The sequence below is a fragment of the Balaenoptera ricei genome, chromosome 9 (assembly GCF_028023285.1).
Source record: "Balaenoptera ricei isolate mBalRic1 chromosome 9, mBalRic1.hap2, whole genome shotgun sequence".
Classification (NCBI taxonomy): Eukaryota; Metazoa; Chordata; class Mammalia; order Artiodactyla; family Balaenopteridae; genus Balaenoptera; species Balaenoptera ricei.
In genome coordinates this window covers 90128506-90155170 of record NC_082647.1, presented here as the reverse complement: position 1 = coordinate 90155170, position 26665 = coordinate 90128506, and the positions used below count along the sequence as shown (strand labels likewise).

Sequence of the window (26665 nt, the reverse complement as noted above, 5' to 3'; positions counted from 1 at the left end):
GACCTACTTCTGCTCTCTTCCAGTTCTCTAAAGCTGCTAATGCAGACATAATTCATTGATTCTTTTACTTTCAAGAATTTATTAAGCATCTACTATGTATCATACATCATTAAAGAGACTGGAAAAAGAATGGTATACAAAAAAGGATCAGAATCTGTTCCCATTGTCATAGGCGAAATATTTTTTCCTGAGTGAGAAGAAACCTTCCCTATCTTCCACTCCCACTCTCCCTCCCTACCACTACCACTATAGACGGCCTCTTTGTCTTAGAGAGTCTGCTATCCCACATTTAGACACAAACACATACAAATGAAATTGTCTGTGAGAGAGTACATACTGCACAGATCTTTACCGAATTTTCTTAGCACCAGGCTCTGTTAGACCTGACGACATAACCTAAATCAAGACTAGCTTAGGTTGTCAAGAATCTCACTGAGATGTCACTACATTTCAAAATATAAAGGAAATAGAAAATAGAACATAATTCTCTAGGTCATAACTTTTACATGACTTTCATATTTCACAAAGAAATAAGTGAAGGGTATTTGTTCACTCAATGGGTAGTGAACACTCAAGCTGCATTATGGCTACACTAATGATGATTTTTCTGGCATTGAAAATCTCCACTGTTGAGTAAAGTGGCTATATTTCAATGTTTAGCAAAGACTCTATCTTGGAAACCATTAGAGCAATAGACTGAATAGAATTATATTTCATTGTTAAAAGAACCTTGGAGATTTCATGTTCTCTAACAGAAACTGAACTTTAGGGATTTGGAGGCAGTGGTATCTAAACATGACTGCAGATTGAAATCACCTGGAGTAGTTTAAAAACAATAGTGGCTATACCTCATCCCTAGAGATACTGACTTAATTGGTCTGGGCGTGGCCTTGGAAGCAGAATTTTAAAGCTCCCAGGTGACTCTAATGTGTAGCCAACATGGAGAATCAGTGTTATAAAGTCTTGGGTTTAACATGGTCAGTCGTTCCAAACATTTAAAGTTATAGATTTTTCCCTGGTCTAATTTCTTCTGTCTTGTAGTCTTATGATGAGATGCAAACTGCTGATGGGAATGAAAGCCCAGAGAAAGGAGCTTCTGACCTCTGGTATGGAATTCATTTTCGTGTATAAAAGAAGATATTTCTGAAGACCTAGTTATTTTGAACTTCTGATGTTTAAGACAGGCTGCTTCATGTCTTTGTTCTATGCCTCACACATGGCCAACATTGTGTATTTGTGTGTGTGTGTGTGTGTGTGTGTGAGAGAGAGAGTGAGAGAGAGAGAGAGAGAGAGAGAGAGAGAAATCAAATAAGAGAACAAGAGAGATTTGGAAACTGAGAAATGGAGAAGACTCTAAAAACAGTCCCCTGCTCCTACCACCACTATAGACAGTTTAGGATTTTAAATGCTCTGGGCATTTGGAGACAGTTTGGCAAACTGGTGCCAAACTGTTTGTCAGTATATCACTCATAATGATTCTACATTGTACAGGACTGCTAGAGATTTAGAGGTGAATAACAAGACAAAACAAACCCTAGCAAAAGAGCTTTGCCCCAGAGGCTTGGAGAACCTTGGTTAAGTGCAATAACCTCTTTCTTGGCATTCCAGTTGAATGCCCCTCTCAGTCCAGTTTATAACCATGATAATACTGTAATCCCTGCTTGCAGAATGATTAATGCCCACAATGGGTTTAAAGCCAATTTTCAAAACCAACTTAAGATAATGTTTTTATTTCAAAACTGGCTTCTTCTATAAGTTGTTTGTGTCCCTTTTATGGCACACATTAGGCTGTGCCTGGTGTAGTATTTATGTAGTTGGCTTACCCTGCTGATTAGAACGGGTGGTTACTGAGGACAGGATTCATGCCATACTTCTCTTTGTACCTATAGATGTAGTAACCACATTGTACAAAGTAGGTTCTCTAAAATATTCGTGGAATTCAGTGCAGTTCTTTGGGTCTTTTTAAAAAATGGAACAATGTATTTAATGGAATCTCTCCAAAGTAGGGTGGATGAGAGGGGAGTAAAGGGATAAGAGACAGATGGATACAACATTTTTTATAAAAGCCTGAAAGCTTTTTCTTATATTGACCCATAATTTGCCAACAATCAATTCTAACCAGATTTTCCAGCTTCCACTTTAAGGTGAACATAATGTGTGCTGTTGGAACTTAATACAGATACTTACATACCTTGAAAAATATCTATGCTTTATTATTAATGGGCCTCAGCAAATTTATCTTTGGTTATTAAAATTCTATTTTTTTAACCCAGAAGCAATTTTAGAAAAGGTTTTAAAATTTTGCCTTAGTATCAAATATTTATTGTAAAATTTGGAAACCAAATATGGTTATTGCTTTAAAGGTAATTCCATCTAAGTGCTTATGGCACTACATTTCATTTCCAAAGCATATATAAACGATGCATCTTAACTCTAGGCCATCTTTAACTCAATTCCTGCTACATGTTCCATCAGCACCTAGGCTCTGAGGCTTTCACCATTTTGTGAATGAGTCCAGGCTAAGCTTAATAATCTTTTTCTTAATTCAATTGAAAAAGAAGAAAAACCAAAGAAAGAAAGTGAGGAAAACAAATGCAAGGTGGTAAGCTGCTAGATAAATACATTTTACACTTTAAATTCCTAATGTAATATCTGAAATGTCTATACATAACTATAAGTATAGAAAAGTGTCAAATACATATCAAAAAAGTAGAAATATGAGATGAAGTAAATCAATGCAGATCATTATAAAATATCTATAAAGACAAAGTGTTGAAAATAAGCACATTATAAAAGGGACATAGATATTATACACATAATAAAAAGATCATCATTTCCTTTCACCTGAAATCAGAATATTTTATTATTCTATAGCAAATAGGTATGTGCTCCTTTGTCCTTCAACAAAATAGAGCCCATTGAATATTCTTCTCCTCCTGTAATAGAAAATTTCTTACACCGCTGTAGTCAATACAATTAAATGAATAACCAAAGTATATGACTAGCATAAAAATCTATGCTAGATATCAGAATAAAAAACATAACTTTGTAGAACATATGCATTATCAGATCTCCCTGGAAAAAATATGCATAATTAGATTTTCACACAAAGGTTTTAAAACTCCAGTCATATCAGCAGGTTTTGAGTACTAATGGAAAGTGGAATTGATGCAATTATGTTGAACAGTGGCAGGAAGCATGGCTTTTAAGAGAATCAGCTTAAACAAAAAAATCCCAGTTGCATGTGCATTAAAGCTGTCAAGACTCTAAGCTAAAGATCTGCCCTCTGTGCCAACTAAACCCCTACCCGACTCCGGAAAGTACTGTAACTTTCTGAAGTCTTGCCAAGCCCTTTGCTTGAAAATAACATCTTAATTGGTTTCTTCTAATAAAATTCAAAATGCTCTTCTGGTGATGATAATACGCTCATTGTTTTATTCCAGCTTAACGTTCTGGTCTCCTGAAATGTTCTGAGTATTACTGTTCAGGGAAAAGAAAAAAAAAATCCATGAGTTTGAGTTTATGGAGCGACAATCTGGCTGGATAGACCAATAAAAGTTGGAAACTTTTGATGCCAGAAAGACTGCTTCTGAAAGGAATGGTTCTATTTAAACCTAGATTTGTAGATAATAGCAATGAGCTTCCAATCTCTTCCCATTGTCTGCATCATTATTACATAATAACATTTAGGTGTGAATACAGAACTAGGTTGATGATGTTTAGAGAACACTTAAGGTTCTTATTGGCAACTGACACAATTAATTATCCAAAGAATCTTTCAAATCAAGAGATAATTTAAGTCATGAGGTTTTGTTTTTGCTTGAATTATGACAACTAGCGTATATTTAAGAGGATGGAAAAGTTATAAAAAGAGCTTCAAAATATTCACCACATCATATTATCAAAACTTCTGCATGCCTGGTCATCATCTTAAGTTTCTTTATTAAAATATTTTCAATCCAGTCTATTGAATGATTTGCATACATATAGACGTAACTCTAATTCCATAATGAAATTCAATGAAAATGCTTTTTTATACAAGCCAATTTTATTATCACTTTACTACTACTCACTTCTTCATTAAAAAAGTAGTCCCTGTGTTAAGAATTACAGTTCTGTAGAACTGTAATAGTCTCTACCATTTAAAAGAAACTGTGGCCACATACACCACTTCTACCTGACCCAAATAAGCAAGGAAAGGAATACTAGGATGTTCTACTCCTCTTAGTCTCAGTTTCTAATTTTGTTAGTGCTGTCTTAAAAGCTTCAGACCCTTGTATTCATCATAAAATTTCAGCAATGAATGAAGTCCCAGCTTGGTGCACTTCACACAGTTTGTATAAAGTTATGTCTATTTACAAAAGAAAAAAGGGATTTTCTAATCTAAATTTTGCAAAGATTTTTAGAAAGGAGAAGCTCATAATGAAAGATTATGTTTCATACGCTATAATTGGGACTCTGCTAAGTCTTTGGTAATAGATGCTAACTATAATCACACTAGCCACTTGGGTTGGAGACTTTACGGTTATAAAAGAAGCAAATGTTGTAAACAAATTTAGGTATTTATTTTACAGTGCCTTTACATACTATTTTTTTCCATTCGCTCCCTTTAAGTTCCTGTTTTCTGTGCTAAGGATGGATTACCTCCTTCTGGCAGCAAGTCATTTTGTTCTCACTATTACTAGCCATAAATAATGGGAGGGAGGCAAAGCTCAAATACACAAGCCACCAGTTTCTTGTCCTGGTCCTCAGCTCACTTGCACTAGCTATTACTGTATAACTAAGTGTTACAGTAACATTTAGAGTACTAAAGTGTTTGCCAAGCTAATTATCCAATTATTAAATGATAAATTTGTGCTAATTATAACTTTAAAGTAAGAAAACATATGAGTAACACATTGAAAATGATAACAGGAATTCAACTTTTTTCTTCATGACTTCTCAGTTTTTGTTATATGCACTTACAAGAGAACATATACTTAGAAAACACCAAAACAGTAATGAAATATAATTGATCTTTACCCATAGAGTATGTGTATACATGTATGTGTGTGTAAAGATTATGCATTTATCTTTACTCAGATATATACCCCCTCTCCATAATTCATTTATCTTTAGAAAGTGAAAATCTATACCAAGGAAAGAGGAAGTTTTTCATGAAAGAATTTAACAACTGTTTCTTTAGTGCTATTACTCCTAAAGAGACTCAAGGTTTTCTTTTCGCAGGATCAGCAGTCTGACCCTCTTCTTAGATAAATAGCAATTATCTTCTGTAAAATTATATTGCTTTGACTCCTTTGGCCTATCAATTCCATATAGGCTAGAGAATTGACATTAGCTATTACATTATATATAAGCTTAAATATAAGCAATCTTATATCCAAAGTCTGGTATCTGCTAATTTTTTATAAGAAAATAGTTTCAGTATAGTAGTAATTTAGGAATTAATTAGGTAGAATATTTTACACTTTTATTATCAAGAATCTTAAATGCTAGAAAATGTTAAAGTTGAGAAAGGCAAGAATATTAGGCACTTTCACTGGCATCACTTCAAACCAGATCTTAAGGTTATTTTAATGATTGTTTCCTTCTAAGATAATACAGAGAAAACTCTGTTCTAAAGATTGACAAAGGGGAAAATGGAATCCTAATGTACACAGCACAGCAAGTGAAACTCTTGACTACAAAAGCAGTGACTTGGGGAAGGCAAGGCAAGGAAAGTATGTTCATTAACTTACATGAATTAGAAACAAAAATATGAACTTCTGGTATTTACGTATTGCCTCAATCTTTTCAAAGAAAATTTACAGGCATTTCTAATATGTTGTTCAATATATTTGAAGCCTGACATATAATAATCCATAAATTATTGCTAAAAATCAGTAGTTAATTAAAAATTTAAGGTATGTTAAAGCTACAGTGTTGTGCATATTTTGGGGAAGCAAATAGCATGTGACATATTTGCTAATATTGAAATTAATGGCCTGGCATTTCTGCAGATTTTGTAATAAACATTTGCAGAATGTCTCTTATTCTCTACATAATTAATTTTCTTTTTCCTATACCATTTCCCTCTTCCAGTCTTGTCTCTGTTACCATCAAGCTGTAGATCCTTAGCCAAGACATTTAGCTCCTTGGGGCCTCCATGCCCACCTATTGCCTAAGCATTCTGTAATAAATGAGATAACATGTGGAAATTCTCCAAAAAGTAAAAAGCACTCTGCAGAAGTAAAATATTACTACTGAGTGCTCAAAGGCAGTTAATTCTTACTGAATAAGGAGGGAGTGTAGAAATGACTGTTTCTGAGCATGCTTCTTGGAAATGTAGAATGTACTTGCCATCTTTTACAGCTCAGCACATTGTTTCATGGCTAGTGCTGCCCTAAAATAGCACATGGCTCAGCACTCAGCTCTGCCTTTTATATGCCCTTCTTGCCAACTCATACTCTGCCTTAGAAAACGTCTAACCTTTCTGTTCCTTGCTTTTAACTGTTTTCATTAACAGCAGAGGTTCTCAGTAACACATAAATGGAAATGCAGAAGGCAAAAGAGTCCTGGAGTTTGCCCAAAGCCTGCAGCTCTCTTTATGAATACTTTTATTTTTTGACAGTAATGGAACTAAAATAAAAATGACTGGATTTTTTTAAACCTCATTATATAAGAAATATTTGGAAATTGAAAAAACTGAGTGTGTCTCAGTGCTATAGTTAGTTGACGCTGCAATGGTATCCATAAAAAAGAACACCTGAATTTTTTTTTTTCTTTAAAAGAAAGTATAGGCTATATTGAACTTATGGAGACACACCCTGATAAATCTGTATAGTGAGGTAAGGAGAGTGAATAATAAGTTTTTCTATAGTTATCCTTTGTCTGAGCTCAGATTTGCTCTCACAGCCACAAAAGGAGACCTCACCTGCAGCAACAAAATAAACTTGTTCCAGAGGGTGATTCCCTCATCCTTACCTTGATGAAACTGAAATTGAAGAGGGAATTAGGAATGGTGTACAGAATGAGTTTTATTTCCTTTATTTTCAGGAAGGCTTGCTGTTCCAAGAGAAGAGCAAAAATATACTGTGACACCCTTAACATGATAAAGTGAGTTATAGTGTGACTTCCTCAGAAAATGTTTTTTTATTTAAATTGTGATTTTTGTGGACCTTAAAACTAATTCTAGCAGCATCTACAGAAATGGTTCTGGCTCTGGACTCTGACTGCTTGTGTTTTATCGTGTCCCTTTCCATTCCTGTGACCTCAGGTAAGTTACTTTCTCTGTACCTCCATTTTATGAGGATGAAAATAGTGCCTAATTCACAGTGTTGTTAGAGAATAAAATGAGATAATGTGAAGTATTTAGAATAGTGCCTGGCACAAAGGCAACATTAATGTTAGTGATTATTATTATAATGAATACAAATAAATTATCAAAATATTTTAGAAACACAGAAGACAAAATGGTAGCACACATCTATGAAGGATGGAAAAATGCATATATTTAGTTCTAGGTATATTTTTCTAAATCAAAACTGCAAAGAAAGTCTATGTAACGTATCCTATTATCCACACTTGTGAAAAACATATCCACATATTTGATCAACATGTAAAATGGATTTAAAATAATCTATCAAGCATCACGTGAGCCACCTTCATTTGACAGTTCAATCATAAATATTCACATGTATCTATGGATAATCGTGGAATATGACACATTTTTTCATGGAATTGCTATAGTTGGTTGACTAAATTAACAGAGCACATAAGCTCACTCTTCTGATTTCAGATTACTGAAGCATCCCTCTTTGTTCCCAACTGCAGGAACCCTGTACCTCTAGGAATGGCTTAACATCACAACATCATCTTTTGGCAACAGAATTAAGCTTATTAGATTCTGAGAAAACTCACCTAGAACAAGAATTACTTTTTTATGACAGGAAAATATGTTTCCAACTTTTTTTCTAAAAATCATTTAAAAAGAGATCCACGGCATACATTGTAATACATTTCTATCCTAATATTTCCCAAGAGACATTCTTTGCTATACTTAAAACTTCTCTCCTCCAATTCAAGGCTATGAAACAGATTTTGTCTTATTTTGACTACCAGAGTCCCATGTCAATATATACCTTAGGGCAAAATAGACGTATGAATTTTTTGGCAATTTCTTCTCATTTTCTATTCCCACAGTATTTTACAACTGTTTTAACTTGCTCTTTACATCACAAATTTAGTGCTACTCTAAAGACTCTTTATGCTTTAGGTAACATCCAACTCACACTTGCATTCATCAACCCCTTCCTGAGTTCAGTGACTCTCTCACAGGGGAAGAATGCAAAGAGCTTCTTATTCACACAGCACCCCTTGTTGAGTTAGGTTTATTAAAACTTGCAGGTGTTATTTAAGATGTTTAATTGACATTTAACTGAGACCACTGGAAGGGAAATTAAAGGAAATTGTAGTAACACAAGTTTTCCCAAGAACTAAGTATTTCAGAAGATTCAATACAACCAGAGTGAGCATTCTCCAAGATTAATGGAATAATCAAGGATTTATTTTTATCTCTTGGGCAACCAGTAGACAAACTGTTCTCACAAATGTGCCTTGCGATGTTAATGCTACCAGAGTTCATAAAGAGGCAATTTATTGTTTTGAGTTTATTGTCCAATAACAATTTATCAGCTTTTGGATTCAGCCTACTAGTTCACAGGGGTCCTTTCATTTATTGTTTAATTAACTAAGCTTTTTGTCAAATGAGGCAGATATTAAAAGATAAAAGATGTTTTTTAAAATTCCATCATCTTTCATTTGTATACTATCAATGACCTGGAGACTTTGACAACTTTATTAATTAAAATTCAGCACTGAAAGAAGGCAAAAAGAATCACAAAGTAAATAACTGAAAGAGCTTATAATCTTATGCAACCCTAGTCTCTACACTAAATACACTTGTTTCCCAATACAACTCACACTGACATTTTTATGTTTTTAAACCACTGTCATGCATATGTAAATGTAAATGTAAAACTCAACTTTGGGCTGGAAAATTGGCCAATATTAGCTAGGTATCCAAACAGTAAAAATCTTTATGGAGTTTTAATATTTTAATTGTTTTTTCTTTTGAGTTTTAGGTAGTCACAGGCTTACATGGGGTGAGGAACAGTTTAGTAGTACAAAGTCTTTACTGAACATAGCAAGGAATTACTAGCAGTCACAAATAATTGACTTTTCTGCCATGCATTTAACTATCAATGAATTTATTTTTGAGCATTCATAGCTTTATAAAGCAATTTAAAATATTTCCATGGTTATCTTGATAACTCATAAGAGTTTTTTTAGAAACTCTAAAAAGAAAACTTGAAGTGGAGCCAGACAGCTGCCTATTCAGTAAAATGATATACAGGCTTTTCGAAGCTTGTGTTTTATTGAGTGTACCTTAGTCTTATCCTACTTCTTTATTTCAGAATATTATCTTTCTAGATCTAAAAACATAAACAAAAATGATAATCCAGTATTTATCAGGATTACTTAAAAAAATAAGGTCTGATAACTTAGAGGTTTGTACTAACAAAACCAAAACATCCACATGACTGAATTAGTGCTTCTTTGCCAAAAAATCCACCTCTGGCACAGCAACCCATAATTAGGAGGGATCTCACAAATATGGAGCTTCTCCTTGAGGAGTGAATGGTTTGTGCCCCATATCAAGCACCCCAACCCTTGGGATTTGCAAAGGAGACATGAGGCCCCATAATATCTGGTTTTGAAAACAAAGGGGCTTATGTCCAGGAGACCCAAAAGGCTGCTGGGAAGTGAGATTCTGCTATTAAAGGGCTTTTACATACACACAACTCGCGTTGGGACTCAGCACAAAAGTAGCAGTTTGAAAGCCTCCTAGTCTATATGTGAAGGCAATTCATTTGCTAATCTTAAAGCATCTGCTGGAGGGGTAGTGGCCTTTTAGGACTCTCTCTGGGGATGGAGGTGTTGGTGGGTGACATTTTTTGTGTTCTCCCCTCTACCTGGCTAGTGCTACCAGGCACATACAGTCACAGCACTTTCCTGCGGCTCCGCTAAATCTCTGGCATTCATGACCTGCCCTGTGTTCTCCTGCTGCCTTCTAAAGCTGGAAGTTGCATTACTGTACTCTCCTGCTCCATCTCTAAAGTTAACATCTGCAGATGCATCATGACCCTGAGTTCTCCTGCTGCCTCGCTAAAGCCAGCAGGTGTGCACAGTCCACACAGGAGATGCACCCTGATCACCTGCCTCTAGTGGCCAGGGGAGCTTTCGTTTCTGGGCCCTACAGGACTGAATCAGAGAGTCAGTTCTTGGAAGGCTACCACGCCCAGGGCATTGAACAGACAGCAAAATGAAACACAACCCCAGTCTTTCTGTGAAAAAAGGCCTATTTTCTTGAGCTTCAGCCTGAGGGGGAGACTTAAGGTTTGCCACACATCTAGAAGCTATGGAAGTGCTCTCAGGGAATGTAGGCCAGGGAATGCCATCATTGTATTCTCCTCCCTTGGCCTCACTACAGCTCACTGGTGCCTCCCAGAAAGGAGTTTATACACTCGTCTGGAGCCCTGAGTTTTGCAACTGTCATCCAGGGGACACCTCCACATCACCTGATCTGGAAGACAGCAGGGCTTACATTTGTGGTCCCACAGAGCTGTATATATTTGCATACTTTAAAAGCTGCTACCTGAGGGTATTCGTTCCAATCAGCCTGAAACTAGGTGCTCTCTGAGATCCCTCCCTATGGAACACTGATGGGGCTTGGTACACCCTCAACATCTGTGACATACCAAAAATAAATCAGGCTGCTTAGACAATCACAAAGGTTTGAGAGACAAGCAAGAGTCACTGCAAGGTTGAACAACAAGGTTCATCTCCTACATAAGACCACTCCTTTGAGACTGAGAGAGGTAGCTATTTCATCTAATACACAGAAACAAATACAGAGAGTTAAGCAAAATGAGGAAACAAGAATATGTTCCAAATAAAGAACAAAATAAAACCTCAGAAAAAATCTGAATTAAATGAAGACAAGTAATTTATCTGATAAACAGTTCAAAGTACTAGTCATAAAGATTTTCATTGAATTTGGAAGAAGACTGGATGAACACAGTGAGAACTTGAACAAATATAGAAAAGATAAGAAAGTACCAAACAGAAGTCTCAGAATTGAAGAATACAAAAACGAAACTGAAAAATACAGTAGAGGGGTTCAACAGCAGACTAGATGAAACAGAAGAAAGAATTGGTAATCTGGAAGACAGGGCAGTGGAAATTCACACAAACAGGGCAGCAGAAGAAAAAAAGAATTTTAAAAAGTTAAGATAGTTTACAGGACCTATAGGACAACATAAAGAGAAACAGCATTTACCTTATAGGGGTCCCAGAAGGAGAAGAGAGAGAAAAAAGACAGAAGATTTATTTGAAGAAATAATGACTGGAAACTTCCCTAACCTGGGAAAGGAAACAGAATCCAGATCCAGGAGTTCCAGAGAGTTCCAAATAAGAAGAACCCAAAGAGATCCACACCAAGACACATCATAATTACATTGTCACAATTTAAAAATTGAGAAAGAATATTAAAAACAGCAAGAGAAAAAAAACAACTTGTTACATATAAGGGAACCCCCATTAGACTATCAGCAGAATTTTCAGCAGAAACTTGGCAGGACAGAGGGAATAGCATGATATATCCAAGGTGCTGAAAGGAAAAACTTCCAACCAAAAATACTCTACCCCACAAGGTTATCATCCTGAATTGACGGAGAGATAAAGTTTTCCAGGCAAGAAAAAGCTAAAGGAGTTCATAACCAGTAAACTGGCCTTATGAAAAGTTAAAGGGACTTTTTTAAGTTGAAAGAAATGGTACCAATTAGTAACAAGAAAACATATGAAAATAAAAATCTCACTGGTAAAGGTAACTATACAGTAAAGGTAGTGGATTAATCACTTATGAAGCTAGTGTGAAGGTTAAAAGGCAAAAGTAGTAAAAATAACTATAACTATAATTAGTTAAGGGATACATAAACTAAAAAGATGTAAAATGTGAAATCAAAAACATAAAAGGTGGTGGGGGGAGTAAAAGTATACAGTTCTAGAATGCATTCAAATTTAAAACTTGTTTTCAACTTAGAGTAGACTGTTATGTATATAAGCTGTTATATGTGAACCTCATGGTAACCACAAAGCAAAAACCTATAGTAGATACACAAAAGATGAGAAAAAAATCTAAGCATAACACTAAAGAAAGTCATCAAAACACAAGGGAAGAGAGTAAGAGAAGATGAAAGGAGCAGAGAAGAACTACAAAACAGCCAAAAAAACAATTAGCAAATTTGTACATATCTATTAAACATTACTTTAAATGTAAAGGGAATAAATACTACAATCAAAAGACAGAGTGGTTGAATGCATTAAAAAACAAGTCTCATCTACATGCTTCTTACAAGAGACTCACTTCAGACGTAAGGACATACATAGACTAAATGTTAAGGGATGAAAAAAGATGTTTTATGCAAACAAAACAAAAAGAAAGATGGGGTAGCTATACTTATATCAGACAAAATAGACTTTAAAATGAATAATGTAAAAAAAAAAAAAAAACAAAGATGGTCATTACATAATGATAAAGGGGTTAAACCAACAAGAAGACAGAACATTTGTAAATATTTGTGCACCCAAAATAAGAGTACCTCAATATATAAAGCAAATATTAACAGACCTAAAGGGAGAAAATGACAACAGTATAATAATAGCAGGGGACTTTAGTACCCCACTAAGATCAATGGATAGATCATCCAGACAGAAAATTAACAGAACATCAGTCTTAAATAACACATTAGACCAGAAAAACTTAACAGGTATACAGAACATTCCATCCAAAAGCAGCAGAATACACATTCTTCTCAAGTTCACATGGAATATTTTCCAGGATAGATCATATGTTAGGCCATGAAACAAGTCTCAATGAATTTAAGAAGACTGAAGTCAATTCAAGCATCTTTTCTGATTATAATAGTATAAAACTAGAAATCAATTACAAGAAAAAAAATGAAAAAAACCCACAAATATGTGGAGATTAAACAACATGCTACTGAACAACCAATGGGTCAATGAAGAAATCAAAAAATATCTTGGGACACATGAAAATGGAAATACAAGAAATGAAACACACCAAAATCTATGGGATAGAGCAAAAGCAGTTGTAAGAGGGAATCACAGTGATACAGGTCTACCTCAAGAAACAAGAAAATATCAAATAAACCATCTAACTTTACATTTAAATGGACTAGAAAAAGAAGAACAAATGAAGCCCAAATTAGTAGAAGGGAGGAAATAATAAAGATCAGAGTGGAAATAAATTAAACAGAGACTAAAAGACAACAGAAAAGATTAATGAAACTAAGATCTGGTTCTTTGAAAAGATAAACAAAATTGGCAAATCTTTAGATGCACCAAGAGAAAAAGAGAGGGGGTTCAAATAAATAAAATCAGAAATGAAAAAGGAGACTTTATAGAAATACAAGGAATCATAAAAGACTACTATGAACAATTAAACACCAACAAATTTGACAACCCAGAAGAAGTGGATAAGTTTCTAGAAGCATATGATCTTCCAAGATTCAATGATGAGGAAATAGAAAATCTGAATAGACCAATTACTAATAAAGAGATTGAATCAGTAATCAAAAATGTCCCAACAAACAAAAGTCTAGGACCAGATGGCTTCTCTGGTGAATTCTACCAAACATTAAAAGAAGATTTAATATCTATCCTTCTTAAAACTCTTCCAAAAAATTGAAGAGGAGGGAATGCTTCCAAACTCATTTTATGAGGCCAGCATTACCCTGATACCAAAGCCAGTAAAGGAAACCAAACACACACACACAAATTACAGGCCAATATTCCAGATGAACATAGGTGCAAAGATCCTCAACAAAATATTAGCAAACAGAATTCAACAATACACTAAAAAGAGCATATACCATGATCAAGTGGGATGTATTCTAGAGATGTAAGGATGGTTCAACATCTGCAAATCAATCAACATAATATACCATATTAACAAAATGAAGGAGAAAAATCACATTATTGTCTCAAATAAATGCAGAAAAAGCATTTGACACAATTCAACTTTCATTCACAATAAAAACTCAACAAAGGGGGTATAGAGGGAACATGCTTCAACATAATAAGGACCCTATATGACAAACCCACAGGTAACCTCATATTCAATGGTGAAAAGCTGAAAGCTTTTCCTCTAAGATTAGGAACAAGACAAGGATGCCCACTCTTGCCACTTCTATTCAACATAATATTGGAAGTCCTAGCCGGTGCAATTAGGAAAGAAAAAGAAATACAAGACATCCAAATTGGAAAGGAAGAAGTAATACTGTCACTATTTGTGGACAGCATGATTATATATATAGGAATTTGTAAGACTTCACCAAAAAACTGTTAAAACTAATAAACTCAGTAAATTTGCAGGGTACAAAATCAATATTCAAAATTTGGATGCATTTCTATACACTAACAATGAACTATTAGAAAGAGAAATTAAGAAAACAATCCCCCCATTATAATTGCATCAGAAAGAATAAAATACCTTATTTCTATTAATCAAAACCATTTTTGATATTCCAGATAGGAATCATGGATTAGGGCAAAGGATAAAGGGCCAAATGAATGCCGGTGAGTTTGTACATTATATAAACCTTACCTAGTATCTTTCTCTTATATCACATTGGCTAAACTTGAGTCGCATAGCCACTCATACTTGTAAAGAAATTTGGAGGACCAAGACAGCCAGGGAGCATCCCCACTTCTATCATCAATGAAAACACAGACTGTGGCTTTGGAAGACTCCATACACACTACCTCACTGGATCACTACATAAACTCAGTGAAGTATGTATTCAGCACCTACATTGGTGCTATGAATTTTTGAGTGTTAGAATATTACTGTTCCCCATTATTTTCTGTTCTTACAAAAACCAGCATCAGGAAGAATGCCTTAAATATTAAACTTTTAGTTGTGCATGGCCCAAGACCAAAGACAGAAGCAGGAGAGACTAATTTACCACAGGAACTATGGAGGAGCTTCTCTTTGTTTTGCTTTGAAAAGCAGATATGAGAGGAGCTGAGTAAGACATGATGACTAAATGCAATGTGCTATCCTGGATTGGATCCTGGAACAGAAAAAGGACATTAGGTGAAAACTAAGGAAATCTAAAAAAATGGACTTTATTTAATACTAATATATCAATATTGGTCTATTAATTGTAACCAATGTACCATATTAATATAAGATGTTAGCAAGAGAGGAAACTGGGTGTAGGGTATATGGAAGCTCCCTGTACTACCTTCTTAATTTTTCTCTAAATCTAAAACTCTTCTAACAGTAAAGTTTATCTAAAAGGAAAAAAAGAGTAAATACCTAGGAATAAATTTAACCAAAGAGGTGAAAGACCTGTACACTGAAAACTATATACTGAAAGAAACATGGAAATGAAAAGACATTCTGTGCTTATGCATTGGAAGAATTAATACAGTTAAAATGTCCATATTACCCAAAGCAATATACAGATTCAATGCAGTCCCTATCAAAATTCCAATGACGTCTTTCACAGAAATTGAACAAACAATTCCAAAATTTGTATGGAACCACAAAAGACCCTGAATAACCAAGCAATCTTGAGAAAGATGAATAAGGCTGGGATATCATGTGCCCTGATTTCAAACTATATTACAAAGCTGTAGTAATCAAAAGTGTATGGTATTGGCATAAAAACAGACACATAGGTAAATGTAACAGAACACAGAGTCCAGAAATAAACTCAAGCATACATGGTCAATCATTTACAACAAAGAAGCTAAGAATATACAATGGGGAAAGGACAGCCTCCTCAATAAACGGTGTTGGAAAAACTGGACAGCCCAATGCAAAAAAAAAAAAAAAAGAATCCAGACTATTATTTTATAGCATACACAAAAATTTACTCCAAATGGATTAAAGATTTAAAAGTAAGACCAGAAACAAAAAACTCTTAGAAGAAAACACAGGAAATAAGTTCCTTGACATCAGTCTTGGCGATGATTTTTTGGGTCTAACTCCAAAAGCAAAGGCAACAAAAGCAAAAATCAACAAATGGAACTATATCAAAGTAAAAAGCTGATGCACAGCAAAGGAACCCACCAACAAAATAAAAAGGCAACCTTCTGAATGGGAGAATATATTTGCAAAACATATTATATATCCAATAAGGGGTATTACCCACAATATATAAAGGCCTCATACAACTCAATAGCAAAATTACAAATAATTTGACTAAAAATTGGGCAGAAGATATGAATAAACATTTTCCAAAGAGTCATATAAATGGCCAAGGGGCACATGAAAAGATACTCCACATCACTCATCTTCAGGGAAATGCAAATCAAAACCACAATGAGATAGCTCACCTTAGATCACACCTGTCAGAATGGCTACCAACAGAAAGACAAGAAATAAGTGTTGGCGAGAATGTGAAGAAAAGGGAACCCTTGTGCACTGTTGGTGGGAATGTAAATTGATGCAGCAACTATAGAAAACATTGGGGAGGTTCCTCAAAAAACTGAAAATAGAATTACCATATGATTCAGTAATTCCACTTCTAGGTATTTATCCAAAGAGAATGAAAACCCTAACTCAAAAGATATATGAACACCCAAGTTCACTGCAGCATTATTTAAAGTAGCCAAGATATGGAAACAACCTAAGTTGCCGTCAATGGATGAATGGATAAAGAAGATATGGTATGCATATACAATGGAATATTATTCACCCACAAAAAAGAATGAAATCTTGCTATTTGCAGCAACATGGATGGTCCTTGAGGGCATTATGCTAAGTGAAATAAGTCAGACAAAGACAATAACTGTATGATCTAATTTATATATGGCATCTTAAAAAAAAAAAATCCAAGTCTTAGATGCAGAGCACAGATTGGTTGTTCCAGAGGCAGGGGGTGGGGGGTGGGCAAAATTAGTGAAGGGGTCAAAAGATATAAACTTCTGGGTATAAAATAAATACGTTATGGGGATATAATATATAGCATGGTGACTACAATTAATAATATTGTATTTGAAAGTTGCTAAGAAAGCAAACCTTAAAGTTCTCATCACAAGAAAAATAATTTTTGGAACTTTCTACAATGACATATGGTAACAACCTGTTGTAGTAACCATTTTGCAGTGCATACAAATATCGCATCATTATGTTGTACACCTAAAACTAATACAATGTTATACATCAATTATATCTCAGTAAAAATGTAAACAAAAGAGAAAAGAATCTATCTCATTTTTAAATAGAAACAATATTTAACACATTTAAAGCAGTCATCAGATTTCATATCTATTCAAATACAGACAATATTTCCATTTTTCTGAAGCTCAGCACCTTTTCTTAAAATTACATGCAACTGATATCTTCTGTCAAATTATGGAGTATTTATTCCTGATTTTGTAAAAGATTACGTGCTAAAATTTCTTCTTGATAAAGCAGAATCTTTTCAACAATGATTTCCCTTGTATATTAGCAAGCAAAACAAGTTTTGTCTATTTATATACATAGCCTTGCCTTTCCTTATGACCCTTATTGATCTTAAAGATTTTCTGGAAAAAAAATAGGACAATAATGTTATGAAATGTGAATTTGTCAAACAATTGGAATTTTTTTCAAGAAAAATTCAACTCAAACAAAAATAATTTGCATGAACTTTTTATTCATTTGAAAAGGTATATGGCATAAAATAAGAATTATAAAAATTATGAAATGCAATATCTAAGAGGAGTCACAGTTCTTTTAACATGCAAGATTTATCTAGCACAAATGTAACTAATTAATAGCACCTGAAGTACATTCTCCCGTAGTAGTGATGACCATCTGGTTGACCTTGCACTAAATGAATAGGGAAGGCAAATGTGTAAATCATTGTTTCCCAAATGTTATCACCACCACAAGAAGGGATGGAATTTGGATGGGAGAAGAGATCTCTTATTTCACACACCTTTAAATTGACTGTGATTCTTAATTGGACAGTAAGACAAGACTGGGAGGATTCTTCTAATGTGTCACTCAGAAATTTTTAAATATGAAATAAATGACAGTATATATCTGTATATATTTAAATTAACATATATTCATGTATATGTCAACCCTGTACAAAGTTCTATATTTTGATGTTAAGACTAAACCATTTTGGAAGAAATTTAGTAACCTATTCAGTGTGATACTCAGAGAAGTCATAATAAGATCAAAGAGACACTTTAAGTGATAAGAAATTTGGAACAAGATCTCAAGCAGGTACACTGTCAAATCTCTTAAGAAAATTACTACGAATTAATGATTAAAATATATACATTTTAACAATTGGTTTTGCTCAAGGTACTTTTCCAATGATACTTTGTCTATTATACAGTTCATTTTTGGAGTTTTTTTGGTATTAATTTAGCAATCGTGGCATTTCATTATGCTTGTTGATATATCTCTTTAAAACAGTATTCTAATTAAGTGAATTCTATCTCTCTAATTATTTCCTAGTAAGACTCTTGGGAAGAATAAAATAGGAATTATAAGACTTTCAGATCATTAGCTTATCTAATCATGCTGTATTCTGCATATGTTATAAATTAAAGTATTATTCTGTAAGAATCTGTTTTGAGTTTAAGAGCATTTAAAATTTTAGATATGCAGAATTTTAAAAAGCCCATCATAATTTCTAGTCACTTTGTAAATAGCAGTCATTGTCCTACATGGTATTGAAGTTTGGTTTTAAAAGATTGTATTACTTAATTTCCTCTGTAAAAGGTAAATTGTAATCATCTTTTCAAACACAGACTTGATGAATTATCTCTAGTGACACACTTGTTTTTAATATTTACATATTTTGGCTTAAGTTTCAGTTAAAAGAAGTTCGATTAGTTTCAATGTAATAGAGAGAGCAGGTTTAGATACCTCATCTATGAGACCACTCCATCTTCCTGTATGCTGAGAGAAATACAGAAAACTGGGGAGAAATTGTACTGTTCCTTAATGCCTTTCTTTTTATTTGATTAGGTAATACATAGTTCTCAACTTGGGAGAAGAGGTGTTAGCAGACTGCAAGATTTGTTAGTAATTAAAAAAAAAAAAAAAGATACTTCAAAGGTCTTTTTTTCCTTTCTTCCCAACTTAACTGGATAGCCATGGGTTTTTGAGGGGAATGCCTAACTCAGAAGCTAAGGAAACAATTAGAAGCTCACACACTCTAAGTTCTAAATAAGGTCCCATCAGTGCTTACGATGACCTTGGGGAAAGCACTTGGTGATTTAAGAAAGAAAGAAAAAAAGATAGCCATTTGAGTGATAAGTGTCAGTCATACTGCTGTTTGACATTCAAGATAGAGTTTCAAAGACATCCTGCTATATAAGGCTTGAGAGTATACTATTTCTCAAATGAATGAAAATATGCCCAGTGACACTGAGGTTTACGCAGAGACAGAGCTGAAAGAAGTAATAAAAATATAAATGACCCTGACTGGCAGGATGATCTTCCTGATCCATTTCTTATTCCATCTGTCCAATTAGTATGGGTTACATGACTGACCAAAATCATCCATCTACAAGTCATTTGAACTATATACATTAAAGCTCATGCACACATTTGGCAAACCATACCCTCAGAGGACCTTAAGCCTTTCATGTTTGTGAAAATTTGAAATCACACTCGTTTCCCTAAGGTTCTGAAGAGAACATTTGCATACAACAGCAATCAAAAGCCTATTTCCAACTATTCTTTTAGGTCCTTTTCAATTAATTAGGAGACTTTGCCAACCTCAGGAACTCCTCATGGAAACAGAAGAAACACCAGTAGAACAATGTATGGAGAGACCAGTTTTGAGGCTAAGGCCCAAAATGTATTAGAAAAAATTTCAATAATTAAACCTGCATAGCTCTTTCTGCTGATGAGGATTAGCACTTAAGGGGTGTTCCTCAACAAAGCCAAATGACTACTAAGATCAAAGACCTTAGGCTTTGAGTTCTTCACCATCTCCTCATACATGTGCATGCCAACACAGAAGAAACTTCAGAAAGGGCAGAATATACTTCAAGCATTTTCATAAACAAATGCAATAGAGGCTTTTGTCTATTAATCAATAATTTAAAATAGCTATCATCCAAAAAGCTGCCCACTAGATATTTTTAAAGCTAATCAATACTCAATAATATTTTACTGTCTTTAGTAATTTTTGAATCTGGATAAGAAAAAAAGACTTCAAATAACATTTTCCTCAGAGTGTTTATCAACTTTCTTACCATCAAATGTTAAGTAAACTCTTGCTTGGGGCTGAGATGATCCTTTTACACAGGTAGAACAAACAAATACTCCAACCAAGAACCAAATTGCCTGGAATGCCATTTCTTCAGATTTGCAAGTTAATATCCAAGGGAAAATACCTTTAAAATAAAGATAACAAGTTTGTTATATTTCACTTCACATTTTAGGAGCACACCCCCCCTCCCCCCCCACACACAAAACCAGCAATCTAGACAGAGCACTCTATTCACAAAAGACACAGCTGAACTTTTACAGTCATGCAAACAGTAGGAGGTGCTGTGACTGTTTCTTAGATGTGAAAATTTGGATTTGATTGCATTTGTGTCTGGCAGTCTTTGTTAAAAGTGAAATTATTTCATCTTCCAGCAAAATAATGCTAATATAAAACAAGGCAGCCAGGAAAAAGTTACTGATTCCCAAAGGAAAAGCCGATATTTAAACTTGTTCTTCTCTTTAAAAAACACATTACATTGAAAAGACTTGAGAATGGTGCAAATAAGTATTAGTGGATGAAAACTTCTCTTTCTACCATAAATATAGTAGCAGTAGGAAAATCCCACATGAACATTCACTTCCACACACTCATTAGCTCTTTTGGAGTAACCATCTCTGAAATGATATTTCTACACAGAGATCTACTAGTGCTCAATCCTTGATCACTGGAATTAGTTATCTGCCGGTTTATACAGATGACCATACAGCTGTTAAATGATGTAGATGAGGTAACCATGGATTTGTGCCAAATTCAAACCAATGACTTAGTGGTGAGCAATCGAGTGAACCATATATACCTCAATGCATATTTAAAATAAATCGACTAGAAAGTGGGCTGTCAAAATGTCAAAAGATAAATCAGAGAGACAGGTATTACTGTTTGAAACTATAGCTATAAAATTAATACATGCTATTAACTAATGTCTGAATAACAAAGATCAGGTAATGTGTAACTTCATATCTGTAGGAGCTCTAGTGGCCACAATATGCAAAATAAACTCAGGACCATAAAAGAAACCCCATCATTTTGAATCTACCACAATTATACAATAAGATGACATGACAGAGTTTAATCTAGAAATTTATTTTTACAGGTTACAACAATACTGATCTTCAATATTATGTGGCTTTTAAAATTAAAATTTTACCACTAATTTTATTCAATAAAGAAATGCCACTAAAATTTGAAAAGTAACAGAAGCAATAGAAAAGCTTTAGTAATACAGAAGCAAAGTAACAATTAAACCGAACATGCCATTGTAAACAAAAATTATAAGTTGATTTCCTAGGTGGTACATATGTTATAAGAGGCAGAAACAAAATTGTATGCTTCTTTTACCACACAGATGGAGGAAACCCTAGAGATGTTTGTGTTGGTAATTTTCAAAAGAAACACTTTCTTCCTGCTTCCACAACCTCTTCACCTTGTCATCCCTAAATTAACTTAGAAGAAAATTGATTTTATAGGGTGACTTTCCCTTAGTAATTTGCTCCCTGGTTTTGTTGACTTTATGTATAAAGTCCCCCCCCCCCCCACAAAGCTATAAATATGCCTAAACTTTGTCTCTTTATTAAGCAGGCTGATAATAATCACGCATTTCTACATATTGCTATTAACAATATCTTATCTGATATGCCTCCACTAGAGCTACATATGCCACAAATTGCAAAGAATAATATTGGAGATGAAATGACAGGTCAAGTGGAGTGAGTATACAGAGCAATGTGATTTCAAGCCAACCTAGAGTTGAGAAGGGACTGAAAGCCAAGTGTCTCATACACGCCTCCGCCCCTCATATTTTATGACTTCTTCCCTTTAACTCAAACACTTAAGACATGCTGCTTGTTGTTTTCACTTGTACTGATTGAACACTAATAACACGTAAGAAAAGGACTCTTCTATAAAATCCTCTCGAGTAATTTTGCCTTAGAAGGCAGGGAAATACTCAGCTTTAAACTCTCCGCAGGTGTCACAACCTAAAGAAACAATTCCAGCCGGGCTCTCAGCAAGGGAAACACTTCCATGACAAACTGCAAGCGCTCTTAAGAAAATATCCAGACCTGAGCACATCGATATGTGAAAAGTCTATACACAGACCCAAAAGTTATATTTTTCTAAATTTGTAATGCTGAAACAACGAATCCAGCTTACCGAGGTGGGACGAGATCAGCACGGAAAAGTCGTCAATTTGCTACAGGTTTGGATCCGCGTGTTTGTAGTCCTTTTCCCCAAAGACCGTAATTTCTAGGGCGTCCCAGCGGTGAAATTCTTTCTTCCCGGTCCTCTGAGTTTCTTTGTAAAGGAATCCTCGGCGTTGCAGTGGCGCGGCACCCGGAGCCCTGCTCTGCGTCGCTCAATCAAGCACTACGGAGTGAATGGAAAGTGGCCGGCGCTTGGGGCGAGCGCTCGGGTGTCCGATTACAGCGACGCGGCGCGCGGCTCTGGCTGCCCCGGCGCGCCGCCCAGCCGGCTCGCTTCACCCGCCCAGCACGCTCGGCCGCATCTCCACCCGCCGCGAGGCCCCACCCAGAGCGCGCCCGCGAGAGGGTGGCAGGGAGCCGCCAGGGCGGGGCCGACCCCAGGACGAGCCGCCCTAGAGATACAGGAATGCGCCGCAGCAGTCTGGGGGACGAACTGAACACCTCTGCTGCTTTCGCGCTCTGCAGTGGAGTGAACAACTTACAGGGTGTGCCCCAAGGTTTTTGTTTGTTACCGGCTGCTCTTGGAAGGCATTCAAGATTAAGCTTGGCCTTAAATATCAAAGTGCAAAGCAGCTTTTGCAAGAGAAGGATCACTAAATCCTTTTAAGGCAAAGAGATGCGTTGTTAAAAGGGCATGAGTCTCGTCCTTTTCCCGTAGAAAATTTTCTAAAACCGGGCGAGATGAACCAACAGCCTCATCGCATTAGTTTATCCTTTTAATGGGTATTGTTTCCTATTGTGTTTCCTTAATGTCCGAAAGGCAGTAACTCTGTTGACCTCACCACGTTGACTCATAATACAATACTCTACCTCTACCCTCCCAGATATTCCCAAAACATAATTACAAGAAATTATTTCACAGTTTTGTAGAGGAAGGCTGTTCTCAACTATGCCAACAGATAGAGGTTTACAAATCTAGACCTCAGGGGGTATATTTCCAGCACTACTTTCAGGTAAACTTGTTAAACTCTGGAATGACTTTGATGTTTAAGTGAAAATTATTTCTCCGGATCACAATGAACTAGATATTTGAACTTAGGGAGAAATGAGCTTCGACCTCCATAAAATGAGCAGGTACTTGCTTAAAAATCACTGTGGGCTATAGCCCAGCAGATGTCACTATACAGAGGGAACATGGAGTGTAATTTCTCCACCTTGTTCCTCATAATTTTCTTTATGAAGTAAAGCAGATCACTAAATTCTTATAAACTATCATAGAAAACACTTCTGAGAGTGCAAAATCTTTGATGGAGTGGGACAGCTGAACTAAATCTCAGGTAGGAGGAAGTGAAGAAGTGATTAAGACGTATCTTTCATGTATCTAAGCACCACATGTTATGTCGACATAAGCCATGTCCCTAACTCTTTCTGTATAGCTGAGATATGAAGGGATCATGTCAAATAAGAATGCAAATTTAAGTGTTCAAAAATTATATTCCAGGGCCAATATTATCTTCAACACAACTATGTTTATGAAAGAAATTTCCAATTCAGTGGATGTGTTCTTTTAAAAAAATCTAATACAGTTAAATCATTTTTTGTGATAATTAGTGCAATAAAAATGTGAGTAGCTCCTTGACATAAGTTTGTAATAATGAATTTAACCCACAAAACATCTGACAGTATCAAAAAACCAGATGCAAACATGAGTAAGCACTATGCATGGTTTTCTCTGAAATACTTCTGAAACTGATTAAGACCCAAGTTATACTGACCACTATTATCTTCCTACTGATGCCTGAGTCAGCATTTGTAAATTAGGAAGACAGGGAATAAGTCATTAAGAAAGAAGAATGCTGTGAGCTTTAACAAATTATGTAATTCTTAATTTCAAAATGTGGAGTCATTAGACACTGATTAATCTGTAAATCCATGTAAAGTAGAATATATTTACATATTTATTTTTCAGTTTCAGGGAATTGAGCTGAAGAAATGCAAGGTAAAATGCATGTCAAATGGTGTTTTTACAGGGGAGTTTACTACCAAACTCAATTTACAAAAACCCAAAGCATTAGCTCAATTTCCCATGTATACTCAAAAGGCTTTAAGAAAGTGTGACAAAGAGCTTAGATTTAACCACAGTCTACGAAACTTGTGCTGTGATTCCCTCTGTCTTTCTTGAATAAACTTCTTTTCTATGCATTTAATTGAATTGTATTTGCCTAGTACTGAGACACTGAATGCTATTTGCTTAGTACTCAGACATTTACCATTGGCCACACCTCAAAATGAGTCATGAAAATATTGATAGGCATTAGCCAAGGCAGATTCAAGCACAAGGGTGCAATTACTTCTCATGTTTGATTGAAATTTGGGCCATATAGTGAAATTTTAAGAGTGGCACTAAGTGCCCATAGCAAGATTTATCTCTGCTCCCCTTTCTCCAAACTGCTTAGGAGCCTAAAACACCTTGACAGGACTTATATAAGAAACATTGCTGGCCAGTGCTACTTTTCTCCCATGCAGTCTTTGACTCTGTCCTTACAGGTGGGAAACAACGTGAGCTAATTGTGTAAGCTAACTTGGGAAAGGTGGACACTACATGGATGTACAAGAGTAATGACACAATTAAATTTCGAGGCTACTAATTACAAATTTTGCCCTCATCAAAATGTCTTGGGAAAAGAAATCCAAGTTAAAATACTAGAATCACTCTCATTGAGATGTTATAGAAATGTTATAGAACCTTGTACACTGAAGTTTCTCTATTGAAGTATAGTGACCTTATTTTTTAATATTTTATATTTTTGGTGGTCCTAAAGATACTATTTAACTTAAACTCTTGGACTGATTTTGAGTAATGTACTCATCTTTATTTATTTATTTTTAATGAGTTGTGCAGCTATGAATTCTCTTATTTCAAATTTAAAGAAAATAGATTATTTTCAGATTTTCTCCATCATACAGATGAACTATATAAATAAACTTTACCTCAAGAATCTCAGTCCTTCAGAGATTGAAAGTTGTCCTCTTATTAATTATAACTAGTATTTGTCACAGGAGAAGATAGTTCATGTATATTCTAGTCATTTTGCATATTATATGAACAGCATTCTTAAGTGAAGTTACTATTTTACATATGAGAACATTGAAGGTTTGCCCATAGTCACATGGATAGTAAATATTGGACTAGAAAGAGACACTGGGCATGACTGACTCATCATTTCATTTTTTTCAATATGAACTTGAGCAATGGTTACACTTGTTTCTTCTCTTTAATTCTCCTCTCCTCTTTACCTCTCCTCTCTCCTATCTTCCTCCTTTTCTCAAATTCCAGATGACAGCCTTTTAAACCTCCTGAACAATATCTTTAGAAAGTTTGTACTTTAAATGGTTATTTACATTGTTCACATCAGCCTTACTTCTCCTTGGGTTACCTTAGTTGGTCTGAGAGCAAGCCGGTCAAACAGGTCTGGTCTAGAAATCTGTGTGTGTAATTGCCATCTGCATGGATGATAGGCTTTAGTATTTCCTCTATTTAAATCATTCCTTATTTTTCAATAAGATGAGTGTATCTCTACTTTCATTCTTAACCCATTGCTAATCTATATCCCTGACCCTTGATCTCTTTCTCTTTTGATATGTACTAGACCCTAGGCTTCTCAAATTGTACAGTCCCTGGCACTGAACAAAATAAACTGGTGACAGTGGTTTGCACTGGAGAGGGAAACTGGCCAGAAAGAGAATTTTCGTTGTTTTCCCCTTTTTACCTTTGTAATTTTAAACCAGATGAATGTATAAGCTTTTACAAAATTTGAAATTTAATTCTTCAACATTACTTTAAATACCTTTAAACTTCTCAAACACAATAAAGTGCTGTATTTCCCAACTCAACCAAAATAAGAGCATGTGGCCTCTAGTGTCTATGTATTATCGTATTTCAAATGTAAAATTAGAATAGTAAGGAATTTCAGTAGTAGGAGCCTGTTAGTGATTTTATTTTATTTTTTTATGTGCACATGACAAAGTTGTAAAAGAGTGTTGTGATCACTCACACTTTCATCACAGGGGTAAAATGTGAACTCTGTTTTGTCCTTATTGGAATATTTCATGGGAAACCTCATGAGGGGAGTAGTATCTGTCTTTGAGATTAACTATCAA

At 35.0% G+C, this 26665-nt stretch overlaps 1 protein-coding gene across 1 annotated transcript in view; it reads right to left on the bottom strand.

Moving 5' to 3' along the window:
* Positions 1-22850, bottom strand: part of SEMA3C (semaphorin 3C) — a 193662-nt gene extending 170812 nt beyond the window's left edge. Inside the window, exons 1-2 of the mRNA XM_059934052.1 lie at positions 22515-22850; positions 20347-20487 (exon numbers count right to left, since the gene is read on the bottom strand). Of these exons, the coding sequence (XP_059790035.1) occupies positions 20347-20449 (103 nt within the window). The 5' untranslated portion in view covers positions 20450-20487; positions 22515-22850. The remainder of the gene's footprint in view (positions 1-20346; positions 20488-22514) is intronic.
* Positions 22851-26665: the final 3815 nt, after the last annotated feature.